At 40.7% G+C, this 18,200-nt stretch overlaps 1 protein-coding gene across 1 annotated transcript in view; it reads left to right on the forward strand.

Annotated features, from left to right (window-relative positions):
• Positions 1–15,094, forward strand: part of LOC134342759 (microtubule cross-linking factor 2-like) — a 113,850-nt gene extending 98,756 nt beyond the window's left edge. The window contains exons 12-14 of the mRNA XM_063041293.1: positions 456–526; positions 2,985–4,428; positions 7,677–15,094. Coding sequence (XP_062897363.1) covers positions 456–526; positions 2,985–4,428; positions 7,677–7,814 — 1,653 coding nt within the window. The 3' untranslated portion in view covers positions 7,815–15,094. The remainder of the gene's footprint in view (positions 1–455; positions 527–2,984; positions 4,429–7,676) is intronic.
• The last annotated feature ends 3,106 nt before the right edge of the window (positions 15,095–18,200 follow it).

The raw sequence follows: 18,200 nt of genomic DNA on the forward strand, positions 1-18,200 counted from the left end.
AGGTCATAAGACAGAACATCACGGATCTTCTTTCCCTATTAAATTAGATTTTTTAAATAAAGAGTATAGTGGAAAATTTCCTCTGCGCTGTTTGCAAATGAGCTTAGACAGTGTTGAAAAATGATACAGCATTTGGGGGGATATCCTCCCCCTCCTCACTCAGCTCTGCTGTGTGTAATTGCTGCATTTAAGTCATCCTCGACCCTGAGGTGAATGTCTTAGAAGAATAATTGCCGCATCGGTTGAATAAAGCAGAGATCAAAGACCTGCAGGAGCCCTGTGGCATTGGTACTTGTTGTCAGCCTAGTGTAAGGATCAGGTGGGTTTTGCACGTGCTCAGTGACCTTCAAATGTAGTCTCTGCAGTCTTGAGGAAATCAAAATAGCTTAACCAGAACCTGCAAGCAGCCATTTTATAATTTCTAAGTCACATTACTTGCTTGTAATTTTTTTCAGATGTTGCAGCATAAAAACAGCATAAAGGAAACTTCTGATGCATTGGAGGCAAAGGGAACTAATTTACAACGGTAAATATTGTAGATCAAGAAATTAGATTGTAAGCATATAAATGTTCATCATAAAATCAGCACCATCAAGCAGTTTCTTTGCTCACCCTAAGTTTAATACTTGGCCACAATCCAGATCACTTGCATTTTCTTTGCATTGAGCCAATCTTCATAAAAATTTAAAAATTCTGGTCCATAGGAAAATAGTAGCAGAAGTAGATCATGCAGTCACTCCTGGGTGATCAGTAGGTCAACCCCGCTTATTCTCCAACTTCCATTTCTCTTTTGAATATGACAGTCCTTGATTTAAAATTTTCAGTTAACGCAGCATTCCACACTCTCTCGAGGCACTGTGGTTCAGATCTCCACTATCTCTTGGGTGAAATTCTGCTGACCATTATTTTACAATTATACTTGCAGATTCGCCATGAAAGGAATTTGTTTCCGCATCTACCCACTGGAATCACTTTATCGTTTTAACAACCAATTATAACAATGCTTAACTTTTTACAGGAATGACAAAACCCCTTTATGTAATCCAAATACTGAGTCAGTAACTATAATGAATGTGGGAGTGATGCTAAGTACATTGAAAGAACCACAGCAGATTTCCCTGTAGCTTAATCTCTCCGTCACCATATAACATTAGCATCACCCTCTGTTTCTATTCTCCACATACCTACACTGTCAGTTCATTTACATCCAGACTTTAGTGGCATAGGAAGTCCACCCTTGCAAAAGATTTGGAGTTAACAGGATTGCTTGTAATTTTCTTTACAAAAGCGGTGCAATATAGGGAAGTACAGCACAGAAGAAGGCTCTTCGGCCCATCTAGTCCATGCTGAAACCATTTAAACTGCCTGTTCCCATCAACCAGCACTGGGACCATGCCCTCCATACTTCGGTCGGTGGTGGGGAAACTGCTGGAGTCAGTTATCAAGGATGTGATAACAGCACATTTGGAAAGCGGTGAAATGATCGGACAAAGTCAGCATGGATTTGTGAAAGGAAAATCATGTCTGACAAATCTCATAGAATTTTTTGAGGATGTAACTAGTAGAGTGGATAGGGGAGAACCAGTGGATGTGGTATATTTGGATTTTCAAAAGGCTTTTGACAAGGTCCCACACAGGAGATTAGTGTGCAAACTTAAAGCACACGGTATTGAGGGTAAGGTATTGGTGTGGGTGGAGAATTGGTTAGCAGACAGGAAGCAAAGAGTGGGAATAAACGGGACCTTTTCAGAATGGCAGGCGGTGACTAGTGGGGTACCGCAAGGCTCAGTGCTGGGACCCCAGTTGTTTACAATATATATTAATGACTTGGATGAGGGAATTAAATGCAGCATCTCCAAGTTTGCGGATGACACGAAGCTGGGTGGCAGTGTTAGCAGTGAGGAGGATGCTAAGAGGATGCAGGGTGACTTGGATAGGTTGGGTGAGTGGGCAAATTCATGGCAGATGCAATTTAATGTGGATAAATGTGAAGTTATCCACTTTGGTGGCAAAAATAGGAAAACAGATTATTATCTGAATGGTGGCCGATTAGGAAAAGGGGAGGTGCAACGAGACCTGGGTGTCATTATACACCAGTCATTGAAAGTGGGCATGCAGGTACAGCAGGCGGTGAAAAAGGCGAATGGTATGCTGGCATTTATAGCGAGAGGATTCGAGTACAGGAGCAGGGAGGTACTACTGCAGTTGTACAAGGCCTTGGTGAGACCACACCTGGAGTATTGTGTGCAGTTTTGGTCCCCTAATCTGAGGAAAGACATCTTTGCCATAGAGGGAGTACAAAGAAGGTTCACCAGATTGATTCCTGCGATGGCAGGACTTTCATATGAAGAAAAACTGGGTGAACTGGGCTTGTACTCGTTGGAATTTAGAAGATTGAGGGGGGATCTGATTGAAACGTATAAGATCCTAAAGGGATTGGACAGGCTAGATGCAGGAAGATTGTTCCCGATGTTGGGGAAGTCCAGAACGAGGGGTCACAGTTTGAGGATAGAGGGGAAGCCTTTTAGGACCGAGATTAGGAAAAACTTCTTCACACAGAGAGTGGTGAATCTGTGGAATTCTCTGCCACAGGAAACAGTTGAGGCCAGTTCATTGGCTATATTTAAGAGGGAGTTAGATATGGCCCTTGTGGCTACAGGGGTCAGGGGGTATGGAGGGAAGGCTGGGGCGGGGTTCTGAATTGGATGATCAGCCATGATCATAATAAATGGCGGTGCAGGCTCGAAGGGCCGAATGGCCTGCTCCTGCACCTATTTTCTATGTTTCTATACCCCTATCATCCATGTACCTGTCCAAACTTTTCTTAGTAGAGAGAAGTTATGCTTTCATTTGTAAATCACATAATTCCCTGGTAACTTAACCTTGCCAAATCCAAAATAAAGTAGATTTGCACTATAATTTATTCATTATCCTATGCTTTTGTACAAGGAAAAGTAATTCATTTTTAAATGCATTATTTTTAGAGCCAAGTCAGTTTCGTCAATGTCTGAGTTTGAGAGCTTGCTCGATTCATCTCCATATTTACCACCCACACCAAAAAGCTTAAAGAATCTGGAGGAGTTGAACAAAAAGAATCGGAAGCACACAACTAGTGATGGCGATTCCTTATATGAGAAATCGGAGGTCAAGCTAATAAAGCAATCAAAAACAGAAATGCCTGTAATTTCATCCTGGGACTTCACCACAGCTAGCAACCTGGTTAATCCACAACTCAACAAAAAACAGATGCAGAGGAGTTACACAGCACCAGACAGAACAGGCATTCGGATTTACTACAGTCCACCGGTCGTGCGCAGGATGGATGGCTCTTTGGTTCAAAACAATGAAGGGAAAATTATGATTGAGCCCGGTTTCCTGTTCACCATGGCAAAACCCAGACAAACGGGTAGTTCAGACCTCGGCTCAGAGAATGTGTGCAAAAAGTGGTTTAACAACTTTTCCAAGCACCAGGACCTCCTGAAAAATGGCTGCGGAGAGCAACCAGTTTCGGTTCCTGCTGCTGCAGCTTCTGGGCTTTCATCTGCCTTGCGTGATCTGCAAATATCAGGGAACATGAGTGACGACATGAAGGAGGTGGCCAACTGCGTCAGGAACGTTATGTGCACAAAACCACTAGAGAGGAAGGTTAACGATACTGCATGCCAGACCGTTGGAGTTGTCAGTGTGGGTACTCAGACCACCCGGACGATTAGCATCGGGCTGCAAACGGAGAGTCCAAGATCACTCTCTAGCAGTCTTCACCGATCCTGGGCGTCGAGAGGCTCCTTACTAATGCCAACCCAGAGTTCCCGTAGCAAACAACTCTCTTCGTCTCTGGAAAAGGTGCCAGCTAAGTTCGAGCGTCCTTGCTGTTCACCAAAATACGGCTCTCCCAAGCTGCAGCGAAGAAGCTCGTCAAAAATAGATCACGCAAGGGAGAGAAGTCCGTGGGCCATGTCCCACAGAGGGCAGAATGAGTCAGCCTGGGCCAGGTCAACAACCACCAGGGATAGTCCCGTGCTTAGTTCCATCAACGATGGTCTCTCCAGTTTGTTCAATGTTGTTGAGCACCCATCTGGAAGTGTTGACTCAATTTGGAAATCAAGCCAGCATGAAGCGAAAACAAAAGGGGATACATCGAGGTATGGGATTGTTCAGGAGTTTTTCAGGAATGTGTGTGGCAGATCCCAGAGTCCAGCAAATGGAGCGGACAAACCAATAAAAGTCCCAGTCTCTGATGAAAGTGTCAGAAAGCCTGATTTGACCACTCCATCAGGCCATACACAAGTAGAAAATGGGTCCCGTGGCATTAACAAAAGGCTTCCCAAGCAACCAAGCAAAGAGGACCAAAAACCGCCAACACCCACTCCAGCCCAGGGACCTAAAGATCCAGATGCACGGGATACTGGAGCTTCTGGTCTGTTTGAGGTAAAGTCTCACTTGCAATTCTATCGCCTTTAAAATGTCCATTTCTTAAAGCTACTCTACATCCATCAGAATTTCAACGGATGTATTTCTGCTTTTTCTATTTAATATTCCTGAACCAGGATATGACTACAACATATAATAGCATTGAGGTACCATTCAGCCTGTCGTGACTGTGCTATCTGTTTTTTTAAAAAACATTTAATAGGCTGGCAAAGTCCTAACTGTGTCAGGTTATCAGAGCTTTACTGCATATACCTTTTGTAAGCCCCATGCAGGTTAATGAATTTTGGAATAAAGTGAGTGGGGTCTGTTGTTGGAGGTGCACTTCTAGAACAATGCTGGAAAAATTCTCCAGCTTAATAACATAGTTTTTTTTTCCTGATAATGAGATTGCCCTTGCCAAAATTAATGTCAGTTAGGTAATGGCATTTCTCTGTTGGTTTAGTGCAAGGAGGGGTTACATTTATTTCACATGGGCTGATGTCTCTGATAAACTGAAATAGCAACATCTTGTCATCTTGTTAAAATGCTTGCCAATCATCAACATAAACACAAGAGATTCTACAGATGCTAGAAATCCAGAGCAACACACACAAAATGCTGGAGGAGCGTAGCAGGTCAGGCAGCAACTATGGAAATGAGACAGCAGAGCAGCAATGGCTGGAGTTTCTGTGAAAAATGAGGCAAGTATATTCCAAATAAGAAGAAATTTTCAAATGGCAGATGGACACTACTGTGGCTGACAAATGAAGTCAGAGCTAAAGTAAAAGCAAAAGAGAGAACATACAAGGAAACCAAAGTTAGTGGGAAGATAGAGGATTGGGAAGCTTTTAGAAACTTGCAGGAGGAAACTAAGGTCATTAGGAAGGAAAAGATGAATTATGAAAGGAAGCTGGCGACTAATATCAAAGAAGATATTGAAAGCTTTTTTAAGTATATAAAGGATAAAAGAGAGTTGAGGGTAGATATAGGACCAATAGGAAAAACGCTGGAGATATTGTAATGTGAGATGGCAGAGGACCTGAATGGGTATTTTGCATCAGTCTTCACAGTGGAAGATATCTGCAGTATACCGGACATTCAAGAGTGTCAGGGAAGTGAAGTATGTGCAGTGAAAATTACAACTGAGAAGGTGCTCAGGAAGCTTTATAGTCTGAGGGTGGATAAATCTCCTGGACCTGATAGAATGCACCCTTGGGTTCAGAAGGAAGTAGCTGGCGAGATTGCGGAGGCATTAACAATGATCTTTCAAGAATCAATAGGTTCTAGCATTGCACCGGATGACTGGAAAATTGCAAATGTTACTGCACTATTTAAGAAGGGTGGGAGGCAGCAGAAAGGAAACTATAGACCTGTTAGCCTGGTTGGGAAGTCGTTGGAATCGATTGTAGGAATGAAATTACGGAGTACGTGGAGGCACATGACAAGATAGGCCAAAGCCAGCATAGTTTGCTGAAAGGAAAATCCTGCCTGACTAACCTACTGCAATTTTTTGAGGAAACTACAAGCAGGGTAGACAAAGGAGATGCAGTAGATGTGGTGTACTCGGATTTTCAGAAGGCCTTTGACAAGGTGCCGCACATGAGACTGCTTAGCAAGATAAGAGCCCATGGAATTACAGGGGAGTTACTAGCATGGGTGGGGCATTGGCTGATCGGCAGAAAACAGAGAGTGGGAATAAAGAGATCATATTCTGGCTGGCTTCCGGTTACCAGTGGAGTTCCACAGGGGTCGGTGTTGGGACTGCTGCTTTTTACTATATATGTCCATGACTTGGACTATGGGATAAATGGATTTGTGGTTAAATTGGCCAATGATACAAAGATAGGTGGAAGAGCGGGTCGTGTTGAGGAAACAGAGAGCCTGCAGAGAGACTTAGATAGTTTAGAGGAATGGGCAAAGAAGTGGCAAATGAAATACAATGTTGGAAAGTGTATGGTCATGCACTTTGTTGGAAGAAATAAATGGGCAGACTGTTATTTAGATGGGGAGAGAATTCAACATGCAGAGATGCAAAGGGACTTGGGAGTCCTTGTGCAAGATACACTAAAAGTTGACCTCCAGGTTGAGTTGGTGGTGATGAAGGCGAATGCAATGTTAGCATTCATTTCTAGAGGTGTAGAATATAAGAGAAGGGATGTAATGTTGAGGCTCTATAAGGCACTCGTGAGCTCACACTTGGAGTATTGTGTGCAGTTTTAGGCTCCTTATTTTAGAAAGGATATACTGACATTGGAGAGGGTTCAGAGAAGATTCACGAGAATGATTCCAGGAATGAAAGGGTATGAGGAATGTCTGGCAGCTCTTGGGCTGTATTCTCTGGAGTTCAGCAGAATGGGTGGGGGGGGGGGGGATCTCATAGAAACATTCCAAATGTTAAAAGGCCTGAACAGATTAGATATGGCAAAGTTATTTCCCATGGCAGAGGAGTCTAGGACAAGAGGGCATGACTTCAGGATTGAAGGACGTCCATTTAGAACAGAGATGCAGAGAAATTACTTTAGACAAAGGGTGGTAAATCTGTGGAATTTGTTGCCATGAGTGGCTGTGGAGGCCCAAGTCACTGGGTGCATTTAAGGCAGAGATAGATAGGTTCTTGATTAGTCAGGGCATAAAAGGGTATGGGGAGAGGCAGGGGAGTGGGGATGACTGGAAGAATTGGATCAGCCCGTGATTGAATGGCGGAGCAGACTCGATGAGCCAAATGGCCTACTTCTGCTCCTATGTCTTATGGAATGAATAAATAGTCGGATGTTTCAGGCTGAGACACTTCATCAGGACTGGAAAGGAAGGCGGAAGATGCCAGGTTAAAAAAGTGTGGGGAGAGGACGGAGGACAAGCTCGAAGTTGATAGGTGAAGCCAGGTGATAAAGTTAACGGGCTGGAGAAGAAGGAATCTAATAGGAGAGGAGAATGAACATGTGAGAAAGGGAAGAAGGAGGGGCACCAGGGGAAGGTGATAGGCAGAGGAGGAGAAGAGGTAAGAGGCCAATGTGGAGAGTTGAAGAAGGAGGAGTAAAAAAAAAGTTACCAGGGGGAATTGATGTTCATACCATTAGGCTGGAGGCTACCAAGACGGAATATGAAGTGTTGCTCCTCCATCCAGAGAGTGGCTAATCACCAACAGTAGTTTCTCAGCTTAGATATTGAATTAACATTAAAGCTCTTTTCTGATTTTGAACATGTTTGTAAGGTAAAATTTTTCTCGCTTAACATTGACATTGAATCTCATTCGTGTTCTTGTACAGGAAGCATCATGTGATTGTACATCCCAGTCACTCACCTCCTGCTTTCCGTCCAGATCATCAGCACGACATTCGTTATCGCAGTGTAAATCACGCTCTTTGCCTTCAGATCCAAATGCCTCGGATGAAAAATCAGGCTGAGTAGTGAATTGTGCCACGTAGCTGGGCAGTGACATGGATCCATGTTCTGAAGCTATTGTTGCACCTTGCGCTTTATCTGACAGCCTAGGTGAAATTTGAGGAGATGTGTAGAAGATATTCAGGTTGTATTGTCGAGTTCACTGTAGACTGCAAAATTGAAACTATAGAACAGAAGCAAACTATTTGTTTTAAATCTCAAAAAAAACCTTAGAGATCTGGGGTTGCACTGTTTCGGTGGTTGAATCATTTTTACAATAGCACTGCCGAGTTATTCATACAATAGCAAATGTTAAATCATGTAATGACATGTAAATCCTTCACTTCTATTGGCAAACATTCTCCCAACAGCATTGCTGTCAAACGACTCTCCTCTGTGACCTACAGATGTGCATGGAGCAAGAGGTGCATAGAACCGAAATCGCTTGTGCCACTGCACAAATGTATCCAACCAAGAAATGATTAATTGCTGACGAAGTGTGTTCCAGATTCCCTGTTCTGAAATCTGGCAGAGTTTCCACCCACCAATTGGACTGGACATGAGTGCAGTTCGCATAAGGATTATTATAAATGCCTGTGTATGTCACCCCTGGCACCATTGCTACTGAGTCAGAGAACATAGAAGATGAATTGGAAGGGAAAACTAAGCAGGAGTGATGTTATGTGGGTCTCCTGTTACACCTGCTATTTATTGGAGTCAGCGCGACCGGATATCAATACATAACAAGTGGCCTGTTTTATTCCACTGGCTTTGGCCTAGTGCTCAGCGTTTTTCTACCCCACAGTGTTTTTGTAAGGTAATGGTCAACTCTTTTAAAGAAACAGATTTTTAAACATTCATTAAAGACAGAGTGCAGTTCTGGTTCAATAGAAAACTTTTCATGACTGAAAGAACTTGTAAATTGCAGGCTTCAGTCATAGATAAGCTCTTCACACATTTTCTGAACAAAGTATTTCATCTAGAGGTGATAAATTGATTGTGTTCAAAGAATAAACACCCACATTTCTTTTGTTTCAGAGTGTGGTAAACAATTAGGAGTGATAATCCATTGTTGTTTCTGCAGATGTTACTCATTTAAATTGGCCTTTATGAGCTCACATGAGCCAGAAATGGGTTGCGACTGGTATTGGCAAAACAAGCACATAACAAGTAGGAGTTGAGTTCTATATATGTTCAAATAAGGTGCCCCTAATATCCCCGTAGATTATTGTGTTACCCTAAAAATGTTAAGGAAAACCTTTGCGGTCTAACATTAACATCAGAGATTCTGCAAATACTGTAAATACAGAGCAGCACACACAAAAGTGCCGGAGGAAATCAGTAGGTGAGTTACATCTGAGTTGCTGTGGTCTAACATTGGTTCTTACAGAAGCTACCACAGACTGCCACCTGAAAGATAGGCTTTCAATGTATCGATTTCATTGCAAAATCTAGTCCCCAAACCATACCAAAATAGTATGGGCGACTCCTGGCCACTGTTGAGTCGTCTTCTCCTGTGAGTTGACTAAGATCCGTAGCTCTTGCCTGTGTTCCACTCCTGGTCTCTGATGATTGCTTTCACATGTAATGTCCACCATTTATAGAAAGTTCCAGTTTGTAGGTCATTGCTGCTTTTCTGGTTTCTTGTAACTTCTTGGGAGCCGCAGAGCTTCCAAATAGCATTGATGTGATGGAACAGCTTTTCTGGCCACTGTCTCACCACATCAACGTTTCTGAGCGACTGAAGCCTCCAGTGAAGTTTACCAGAGTTCTGCCATGGGGGAGGGGAGGGAAGGGGTTTTCAATGGGTGCACTCCAGAATTCATGCGGTGAAGGGGGAGATCAGTCCAGCCCTCCCGGAGTGTAGGGAGAAGTTGTGGGGAGACAGGTATGGTAGTTGCTAATATAAAGCAGGTTTCTGCAATGATGCCAGAGGGCTGTGGCTTGGGGAGATGGGTCTTTGAGGAAATAATAGCTGCACATCAGGGAATGGAGGGGACTAATTGTTTATTGTTTGGATCAGGTAAGAGAAATTCAGGAGAGTGTCTGGACATTTGTAAGGTGGGGGGGGGGCAGTAGTACTCTTCAGTGGACCAGCTATACATGGGGGAGTGATAGGGATTGTTTCATGGGACCATTTATACACTGGGGAAAATGTGGTAGCATTCAGTGGACCAGCTATATTTCTGGGAGGGAGGGGTGGACAAGAGGTGCTGCAGTGAAGATTTGCAAGGCTCCAAGCAAGTTTACTTGCCAAAGGGTCTCTTTGCTGGCAGGATCGTTTTGTCCCAGGAAACATGTGAAGGGCATATTAAGGATAACATGGTCCACGTGAGGGGGAAAAACATCATCCCTTAAAGGAAAATCAAATTGGGGTCACAAGGGTTTCTCACAATAATAGTAATTTACTCTGTGTTAAATTGATTTTCAATCACAGAATATTTTTACCAGTCAGGTTTATGTGATCAAATTTCAGCCAAACTTAACTCATTCCAATCAACCTCACCTTCCGATTGGCACCATTAAAATTTCCTATATTATTTTATTTTTCTCTTTTCCAATGCAATCAAATTTTGGCCTAGTTTAACTCATTCCAATCAACCTCCCCTTTTGGCACCATTTAAAGTTTCCTATTTGTCTTATTTTCCAGTAGAATTTCTAACCTTTCATTCTTATTATCATCTCCGGGTCTCATTTACGTCCACTTTGCAGTTCCCTTCTTTGACATTAACATTAATTTAGCTAATCTAATTCACCCCATAATTGTTCCTTGTTTTTCTGTTGTTCTTTGTTGTTTGAAAATCGGTATAGTTTAAAATGCAGATAGAGAGAACAAAGGGAATGTCTTTGATTCAGTGGGGACCGAGAGAGGAAATTGAAAACTTATAGCAGCTATTTTGGTTGGTGGAGATGTAAATGAAGACAGGTAGAAGGAGAATACATAGAGCTGGAACTGTAGAAGGCAGTATTTAGCAGCTATTGGAAATCAGAAAGAAAGAATATCCCAGTGATTCTCTCCTCCGTCCTCATCTTCTCCCATTGTTTGCAGTCTGCACCAACAATATAGCTGTCCTTAATAAGTGTTGGTTTTAAAGAAGGAATATCCCAGTGATTCTCTCCTCCGTCCTCATCTTCTCCCATTGTTTGCAGTCTGCACCAACAATATAACTGTCCTTAATAAGTGTTGGTTTTAAAGAAGGAATATCCCAGTGATTCTCTCCTCCGTCCTCATCTTCTCCCATTGTTTGCAGTCTGCACCAACAATATAGCTGTCCTTAATAAGTGTTGGTTTTAAAGAAGGAATATCCCAGTGATTCTCTCCTCCGTCCTCATCTTCTCCCATTGTTTGCAGTCTCCACCAACAATATAACTGTCCTTAATAAGTGTTGGTTTTATTTTTTTCTTTTTGTCTTATTGAGGCACAGCACAGAATAGGTTCTTCCGGCCTTTTCAGCTGGACCACCCAGCAACCCTCAATTTAACCCTCGCCTAATCACGGAATAAACCTACCAACTGCTACGTCTTTGCACTATGGGAGTACACGGAGGATTCCCACGCAGTCCTGGGGGAGAATGTAAAACTCCGGACAGATAGTGGCAGGAATTGAACCCGGGTCGCCGGTACTGTAAAGCGTGGTACTAGCCACTATGCTCCCCCACACAATTACTGACATTCCCTTATTTCTCACAACCTGTTCTTTACTTTGGAATTTGGAACATAGCTGTTTTCTAACTTTTCCTTGTTCTGATGAGGGATCATTAAGCTTCTCTCTCTCGGTACTTGTTTTAATTTCAGCATTCATGCATTTCAGATTTTATTGTGGCCACTGTTCATTTTCTTTTTGGTTTCTCCCACTCTGTCTCTTTGTTTGCTGCTTTTGCCCACTATATTTTCTACTTTGTCTCTCCAGTGTTTGGCTGACCTTCAGAATGTTTTCCTATTCATCCATTTTCATTAGCCCTCCTGGTTGGTGCCTCTGTTGTTTGAATATACAAGTCGTTCTCTACTGCTTCCCTGCCCCATCCCCAACTTACACTAACACATCCCCGTTCTTCTCCTTTTCACAGAACTGTCTCCCTACCAGCATTGTCAGCAGCTGCCTTGGTGTTGTCCCGCTGTTTGATTTTCTCTTTTGTTGACTTCGTTTAGGTCACTTCGACAGTTTTCTTTTCACTCTGAGTTACTCGAGTTGTTGTCATTCTAATCATCTGTGTTTTTTTTTTGGTTGGCTTTCCATTATGGTTTCCTTTTATTTCTTTCTCTAAATTACTTCATATTAAATTGTCTGCCTTTCTTAACTCATCTACGTTGGATTTCTCTTTGTTTCCTCTACTGTAGCCCTCCCCCCACCCAGTCTCTTATTGATTATCCTTCTGATCTGACCCCCTTGCCACTATCTTCTCATTCTCTGTATTCCCCTCGTCTTTCCACTGCTTTGTTTCTAGTTGTTTTACAAAGCTGGCTTCATTTATCTTAGTTCTTATGGAATGACCTCTGCTGGTTTTCTGAACTGTTCACACTGAACTAGCTTTTTCTCCAAGCTTTCTATAAAGCTCAGTTCTGTCAATGCATTTTACATGTTTGTTCATTGTCTTCACTTGCTACTGTTTCTCCCGTTGATAATCCTTGCCATTATCTTCACCACTCTGCTTTGTGAGCATCTCTTAAACAGACTAACTGGAAATTGTCTGGTTCTTCCTTAAGTACTTGCTTCCCCTTGCACTGTATGCTGTCATTGGGACCAATTGTCACCTCACCCTTGAGCTCTTGGAAGGAAGTGGTAAAGGCATGGTATCTGGGTTGCAGAAGCAATTGTGGAACAACTTTCCTGGCAGATTTGAAACAAGGGGATTGCTTCTCCAAACCTAGAATGAAATGAAATGTTTACAGATCAGTCCTCCCACAACAAGGGTTCTGAAAACTCTGTAGAGCAATAATTTCCTTTCATTTTCAATAATTGTATTCCCATTATCCTGTCACTTGTCACTTCCCAAAAAATCTCCCAGGTTTCATACCACCTGTAATGAATCTTGTCTCTTATCCAAGTTACTATCAGAGCTCCCTTCTACCCAGCGCGTATCCCACACATTTTTCTCCATTCTATTAATATTAATCCTTCCAATTTTACTCTTTCTTGCATCTTCCCCTTTTCTCCTCTTTGCCCGGATTTTTCATTGCCCATTAACATTTTATTGTCTTCATTATCCTTTTCTACCTCGTTCTCCCTGCTTGCTTTCCTTTGCAAAAGGATCTCGCATCTCAATACTCCGGTCTCTACCTTCTAGCTGCCAGTGTAGGTAATTAATATCAGATAGGTTACTGGTTATTCTCTTCAATTTAATATGTGATTTTAATGTAGTATGTAACCTAGCCAGTGATTAAAATATTCATTTTGTTCCCTACTTTACACAAATAAATGACTTATCATAATACTATAATTTCACAATGATGCTTGGCACTGCCTAATCTAGATCTAGTTATCACATTAAATATTTTAAAAATATCATGCATGAAGATAACATGGACATTTACTATTGTTCATAAGTATGTTCACTAATAAATCAAAGGCTGATCTTTCAGTTGGATGGTGCTACATCCAATTGAGAATGGACTTATTTCAACTAGTCACACAAACTAGTCATTCAAATTTTATTTCAGAGTATCAGATCGCTTTTAAGGCCAAGTGTTCAAAGCTTAATGTAAAAGAGCAGTTAATTTTGACAACCACTGTAATTTAAAACAATTTCACCTCAATAAATCAGAGTTAACAATCCAACAGTATTTACTAATCAGTTTTTTAAAAATCAATTTCAAATTTGTCCCTTTGTAAATTTTACATTATACAGTGATTCCATGTTTTCCGATTGAGATTGATCAGGATTCAGAAATGTAGTTGGATTAGACAGCTGTGATTTGAGTGACTGTAGGAAGAGTACAAACACAAATACTCTTCTCAAAGCAGTAAGACATTGTTACCTGCTCTTACCATTCTTTATTTACTTGATAAAAGGTTATTAATGTATATCAGTTTTATAAGCTTCAATGTTTTCTAAGTCTTTGTCATGTGTACATATGAAAACTATTTTAAACTCCAGAAAACCTGATTATCATTTACAATCGTCGATGTATTTATGTTTTTTTAATATTAGTTTTTAATTTTTTGTAATGTAAGACTAGATTTTTAAATGTTTGTTTTTAGGTGATCTTTTAATATAAGAAAGTTCAGCATATGTTTGTAAAAAAATGCCTTTTAATTATTTATACTGTTCATAGGAAAATAAATTGTGTATAATAATTGAAAGAAAAACATATCTAGGTATTTGTACTTCATATATCCATTATTCAATACAGGGGAAGAAGTGGACATGTTGGTATAACCAAAATGGCTTTTGAGTGGACTCTTCAGGTTTTACATCATTGCAAATGTGTATTGAGATGCATACCAATTATTATTTATGTAGCATTTACTGGGAGATCAGAAACTGAAATGCTGTTCTGTACATTTGAGTTTACATTCTGTACACAATTTTGTATTTTTTGAAACTGTATAGTACAAACTGTGACTTTTAATATGAAATAGAAACTGTTTTACGAGCTTAACATCTTTGTATATCTTGAAATGAAGAGAAAGGTTTATAGGACCATTTTGTTTGTAATAGTATTTATCCCAAAAGGACAAATAAGTGGCATTGGTTACAAATGTGGAGGAGTCATTGCTATAATTGGTCAAAGGTAATACCAAAAAAATCTTAATTTACTGTCAGGTGTATTTCATTGAAGACCTACTCAATGGCCATTCTGGGACGCCAGTGTTTTAACAGTCTTTGTATGATGGTATAACAATTTACCTGCATGTTTTTGCTTGCAATGTCCAGAATACTGAAACCCTGTCATCTCCTTGAAACAACATTGAACTCAACAATATGGACAATATGGAGAGCTGTTGTTAAAATAACTTCCAAAATCTGTCAATTTGTGGTAAATTATTTAAACAGAAAGGGGCTTGTTTACAGAAACAAGTTAAAACTAATTTAACAGCTTAGTGTAAGTTCAAAAAGCATTGTGACATAACATTGTTATGTATTAATTGTTGTATTCTCTGTGAAATTTGTGGTTAATGTTATTTTGATGTCTTGGAGAAAACATCAAATAAGCATTCTTTAAAAAGGAAAGATAACTTTTAATCCACATATTTTGGAATAGAATTTGAAGATGATTGCTTTGTAGCCATTGATAATTTTGGTCACAAAGAGAATGCTAAAGTCAAGGAGTTCACAGTGCAAAACTTATGTAATGTGTTTTCTTAATAAAATTATTTCTGTTGAAAAGCTGTTTTACAATGACTCTTAAAATTAAAAGTGCATTTTTCCCTCTACTATACATATTTCCAGAGCATGTTCTATCAGCCAAATTTTGTACATTCCTGGTTGCAGTCTCAATAATATAAATGTAGTACCAACATTTAAACCCATCTTAGTGTAGTTTGGTTTTGATAAATATAATTTTAATAAATACACTATTTAAATAACATTCTCTCTGAAAATCTAAATATTCTCACTGTACTGTCAGGACCATTTTGGATGCACGGTTTGTATCTAATATCAAACACAACCCATTGCTTCTTTTACCACAGTTCACTAATTCAGGAGGCAATAAAGCCTAGAAATTTAATACCAAAATCATTGAGAAATATGCCCAGTTGCCTTTTCGTTCCCTAGCCCTTGTCCCTGATTCTTTTACTTACTATTTGCAACCAATTAAATAAATATAATTGCAGAAATAACCCCAATTTTGTGTAATTGAAATTGGTTACTTGCTTCTACCAACCTTAACCAATCAACTTGTGCCATCCAGGGATGTGGAACAAGACCCTTAGTGCATTATTTAAAATCTGTGATAGAATCAAAAGATGACACACGCTTCCTTATAAAATGGTGCCCCTATAAACGGATCTTGTGATTTGCAATGGAGGGTGCCATGAAACTGAACTGCTTCGAGGATTTGAATAAAAGCACATTTTTTAAAATGAAGAACGCTAGTGTGTTGAGGATGATGCAATTACTGCTGCTGTTGGTAAAAGGAGCTTTACAACAAAGGGATTATTTCATGCAGCCCAATCAACAAATGCAGGGCTTCAGCACATTTCTGAAAATGATCCAAAGTGGCCTTCAACTCAGAAATAGAAATGAAGGCAAAGATACAGCTGACTCCTCGGGAAATGAACTCATCCAGATGAGGTCACTCAAGCAACCCACAAACTGACTCTTCTAAATAGTCCCGTGTTTCTTCCTGTTCTTTTGGCATTGTAAGTGGTGCATTCAAATTGTATTAACCATTTACTAACAGAATAACTTTAAGAGCTAGGATGAAATGCTGACTTAAGCTAGTGTCTGACATACATCCCAGTTAATCAGCAGACAGATTTGTGGTTTCCTGAAAGAACATTTTTTGCTGCCTTGTTCTCCTTTTGTATTTAAATAAGTATCAGCGATGAAAGAACTGGAAATCTTTGAGGAAGTAGCAGGCTGGATAGACAAAGGAGAGTCTGTGTATGTTGTTTACTTGAATTTTAAGAAGGCCTTTGACAAGGTGTCACATATGAGGTCGCTAAACGAGGTAAAACCACAAGACATAGGAGCAGTATTGGGCCATTCGGCTCATTGAGTTGCTCTGGTATTCCATCATATCTATCTTTCTATCTTTTTCCCTTTCTACCCTTCCTATCTTTATAATTCAGAACCTAACCAACTTCTTCCTTAACTATATGCAATGATTTGGCCTCCGCAGCTGCTTGTGGCAATGAATTTGAGAGATTCGCCACCCTGTGGAGTCTCCCACAATAGGAATCATCCTCTCCACATCCATGCTATCTTGGACATTTCAATACTCGGACCTCCCCATTCTTGCAAACTCCAACAAGTACAGGCCCAGAGCCATCAAATGCTTCCAATAGGTTAACCCTTTACTTCCCAGAATCATTCTCATGAACCTCCTCTGGTAAGATTCAGATTTATTTATTACATGTACATGAAAACTTACAGTGGTATTACAGGATGGATGGAAGACTGGCTGACTGCCAGAGGGCAAAGAGTGGGAATAAAGGGGGCCTTTTCTGGTTGGCCACTGGTGTTCCACAGGGGTCATTGTCAAGACCACTTCTTTTCATGTTATATGTTGATGATCTGAATGACAAAATTGATGCCTTTGTGGCCAGGTTTGTGGATGATACAAAGATAGGTGGTGTTGAGGAAGAGTGAGTTTGCAGAAGGAGATGGACAGGTTAGGAGAATGGCAAAGAAGTGGCCGATGGAATGAAGTTTAGGGAAGTATATGGTCATGCACTTTAGTAGAAGGAATAAAGGCATAGACTGCTTTTTGAATGGTGAGTGAATTTGGAAATCGGAAGTGCAGAGGGGCTTGTTTTAGTCCCTTTAACTTGCAGGATGAGTTGGTAGTAAGGAAGGCTTTTATTTTCAAGAGTATTAGATTGTAAAAGCAAAGATACAATACTGAGGTTTTATAGAACATTTGTCAGACCACATTTGGAGTATTGTGAGCAGTTTTGGACTGCACATCTAAGACAGGATGTGCTATCATTGGAAGAGGCCCAGAGGAGGTTTACACGAATGATCTAGGGAATGAAAGGGTTAATAAATGAGCATTTGGTGGTACTGACCCTGTATTCATTGGAGTTTAGGAGAATGAGGTGGGATCTTATTGAAACATACCAAATAATAGAAGGCTTAGATAGTGTGGTCGTGCAAAGGATGTTCCCAATAGTGGGAGAGTCTCGGACCAGAGGGCCCAGCCCCAGAATAGCAAGATGTCCCTTTAGAACAGAGGAGAGAAGGAATTTCTTTAGCCAGAGGGTGATGAATCTTTGGAGGTTATTGCCACAGATGGCTGTAGAGGACAAGTTACTGGATATATTTAAGGCAGAGATTGATAGGTACTTAATTTTTACTCTTTATTTTATTGAGATACAGTGTAAAATAGGCCCTTCCAGCTACTTGAGCCACACCACCTAGCAACCACTGATCTAATCCTAATCATGGGAAAATTTACAATGACCAATTAACCTACCAATGGATACATCATTGGACTGTGAGAGGAAACCAGAGTACCCGGAGGAAACCCATGCAGTCACAGGGAGAAAATACAAATTCCTTGCGGGCAGTGGCAGGAATTGAACCCAGGTCGCCTGCACTGTAAAGTGTTGTGCTAAACACTATGCTACCATGCTGCCCTTGTAATGGTTTCAACAGCTATAAGGAGGAGGCATGAGAATGGAGCTGAGAGAGAAAATAAATCTGCCATGATTGAACACAAGTGGAACAGACTCAATGGGCTGAATGGCCTAATTCTCCTCCTGTGTCCTAACTCAGTTATAAATAGCTGATAGTTTGAGC

Source organism: Mobula hypostoma, chromosome 2 (assembly GCF_963921235.1).
Source record: "Mobula hypostoma chromosome 2, sMobHyp1.1, whole genome shotgun sequence".
NCBI lineage: Eukaryota > Metazoa > Chordata > Chondrichthyes > Myliobatiformes > Myliobatidae > Mobula > Mobula hypostoma.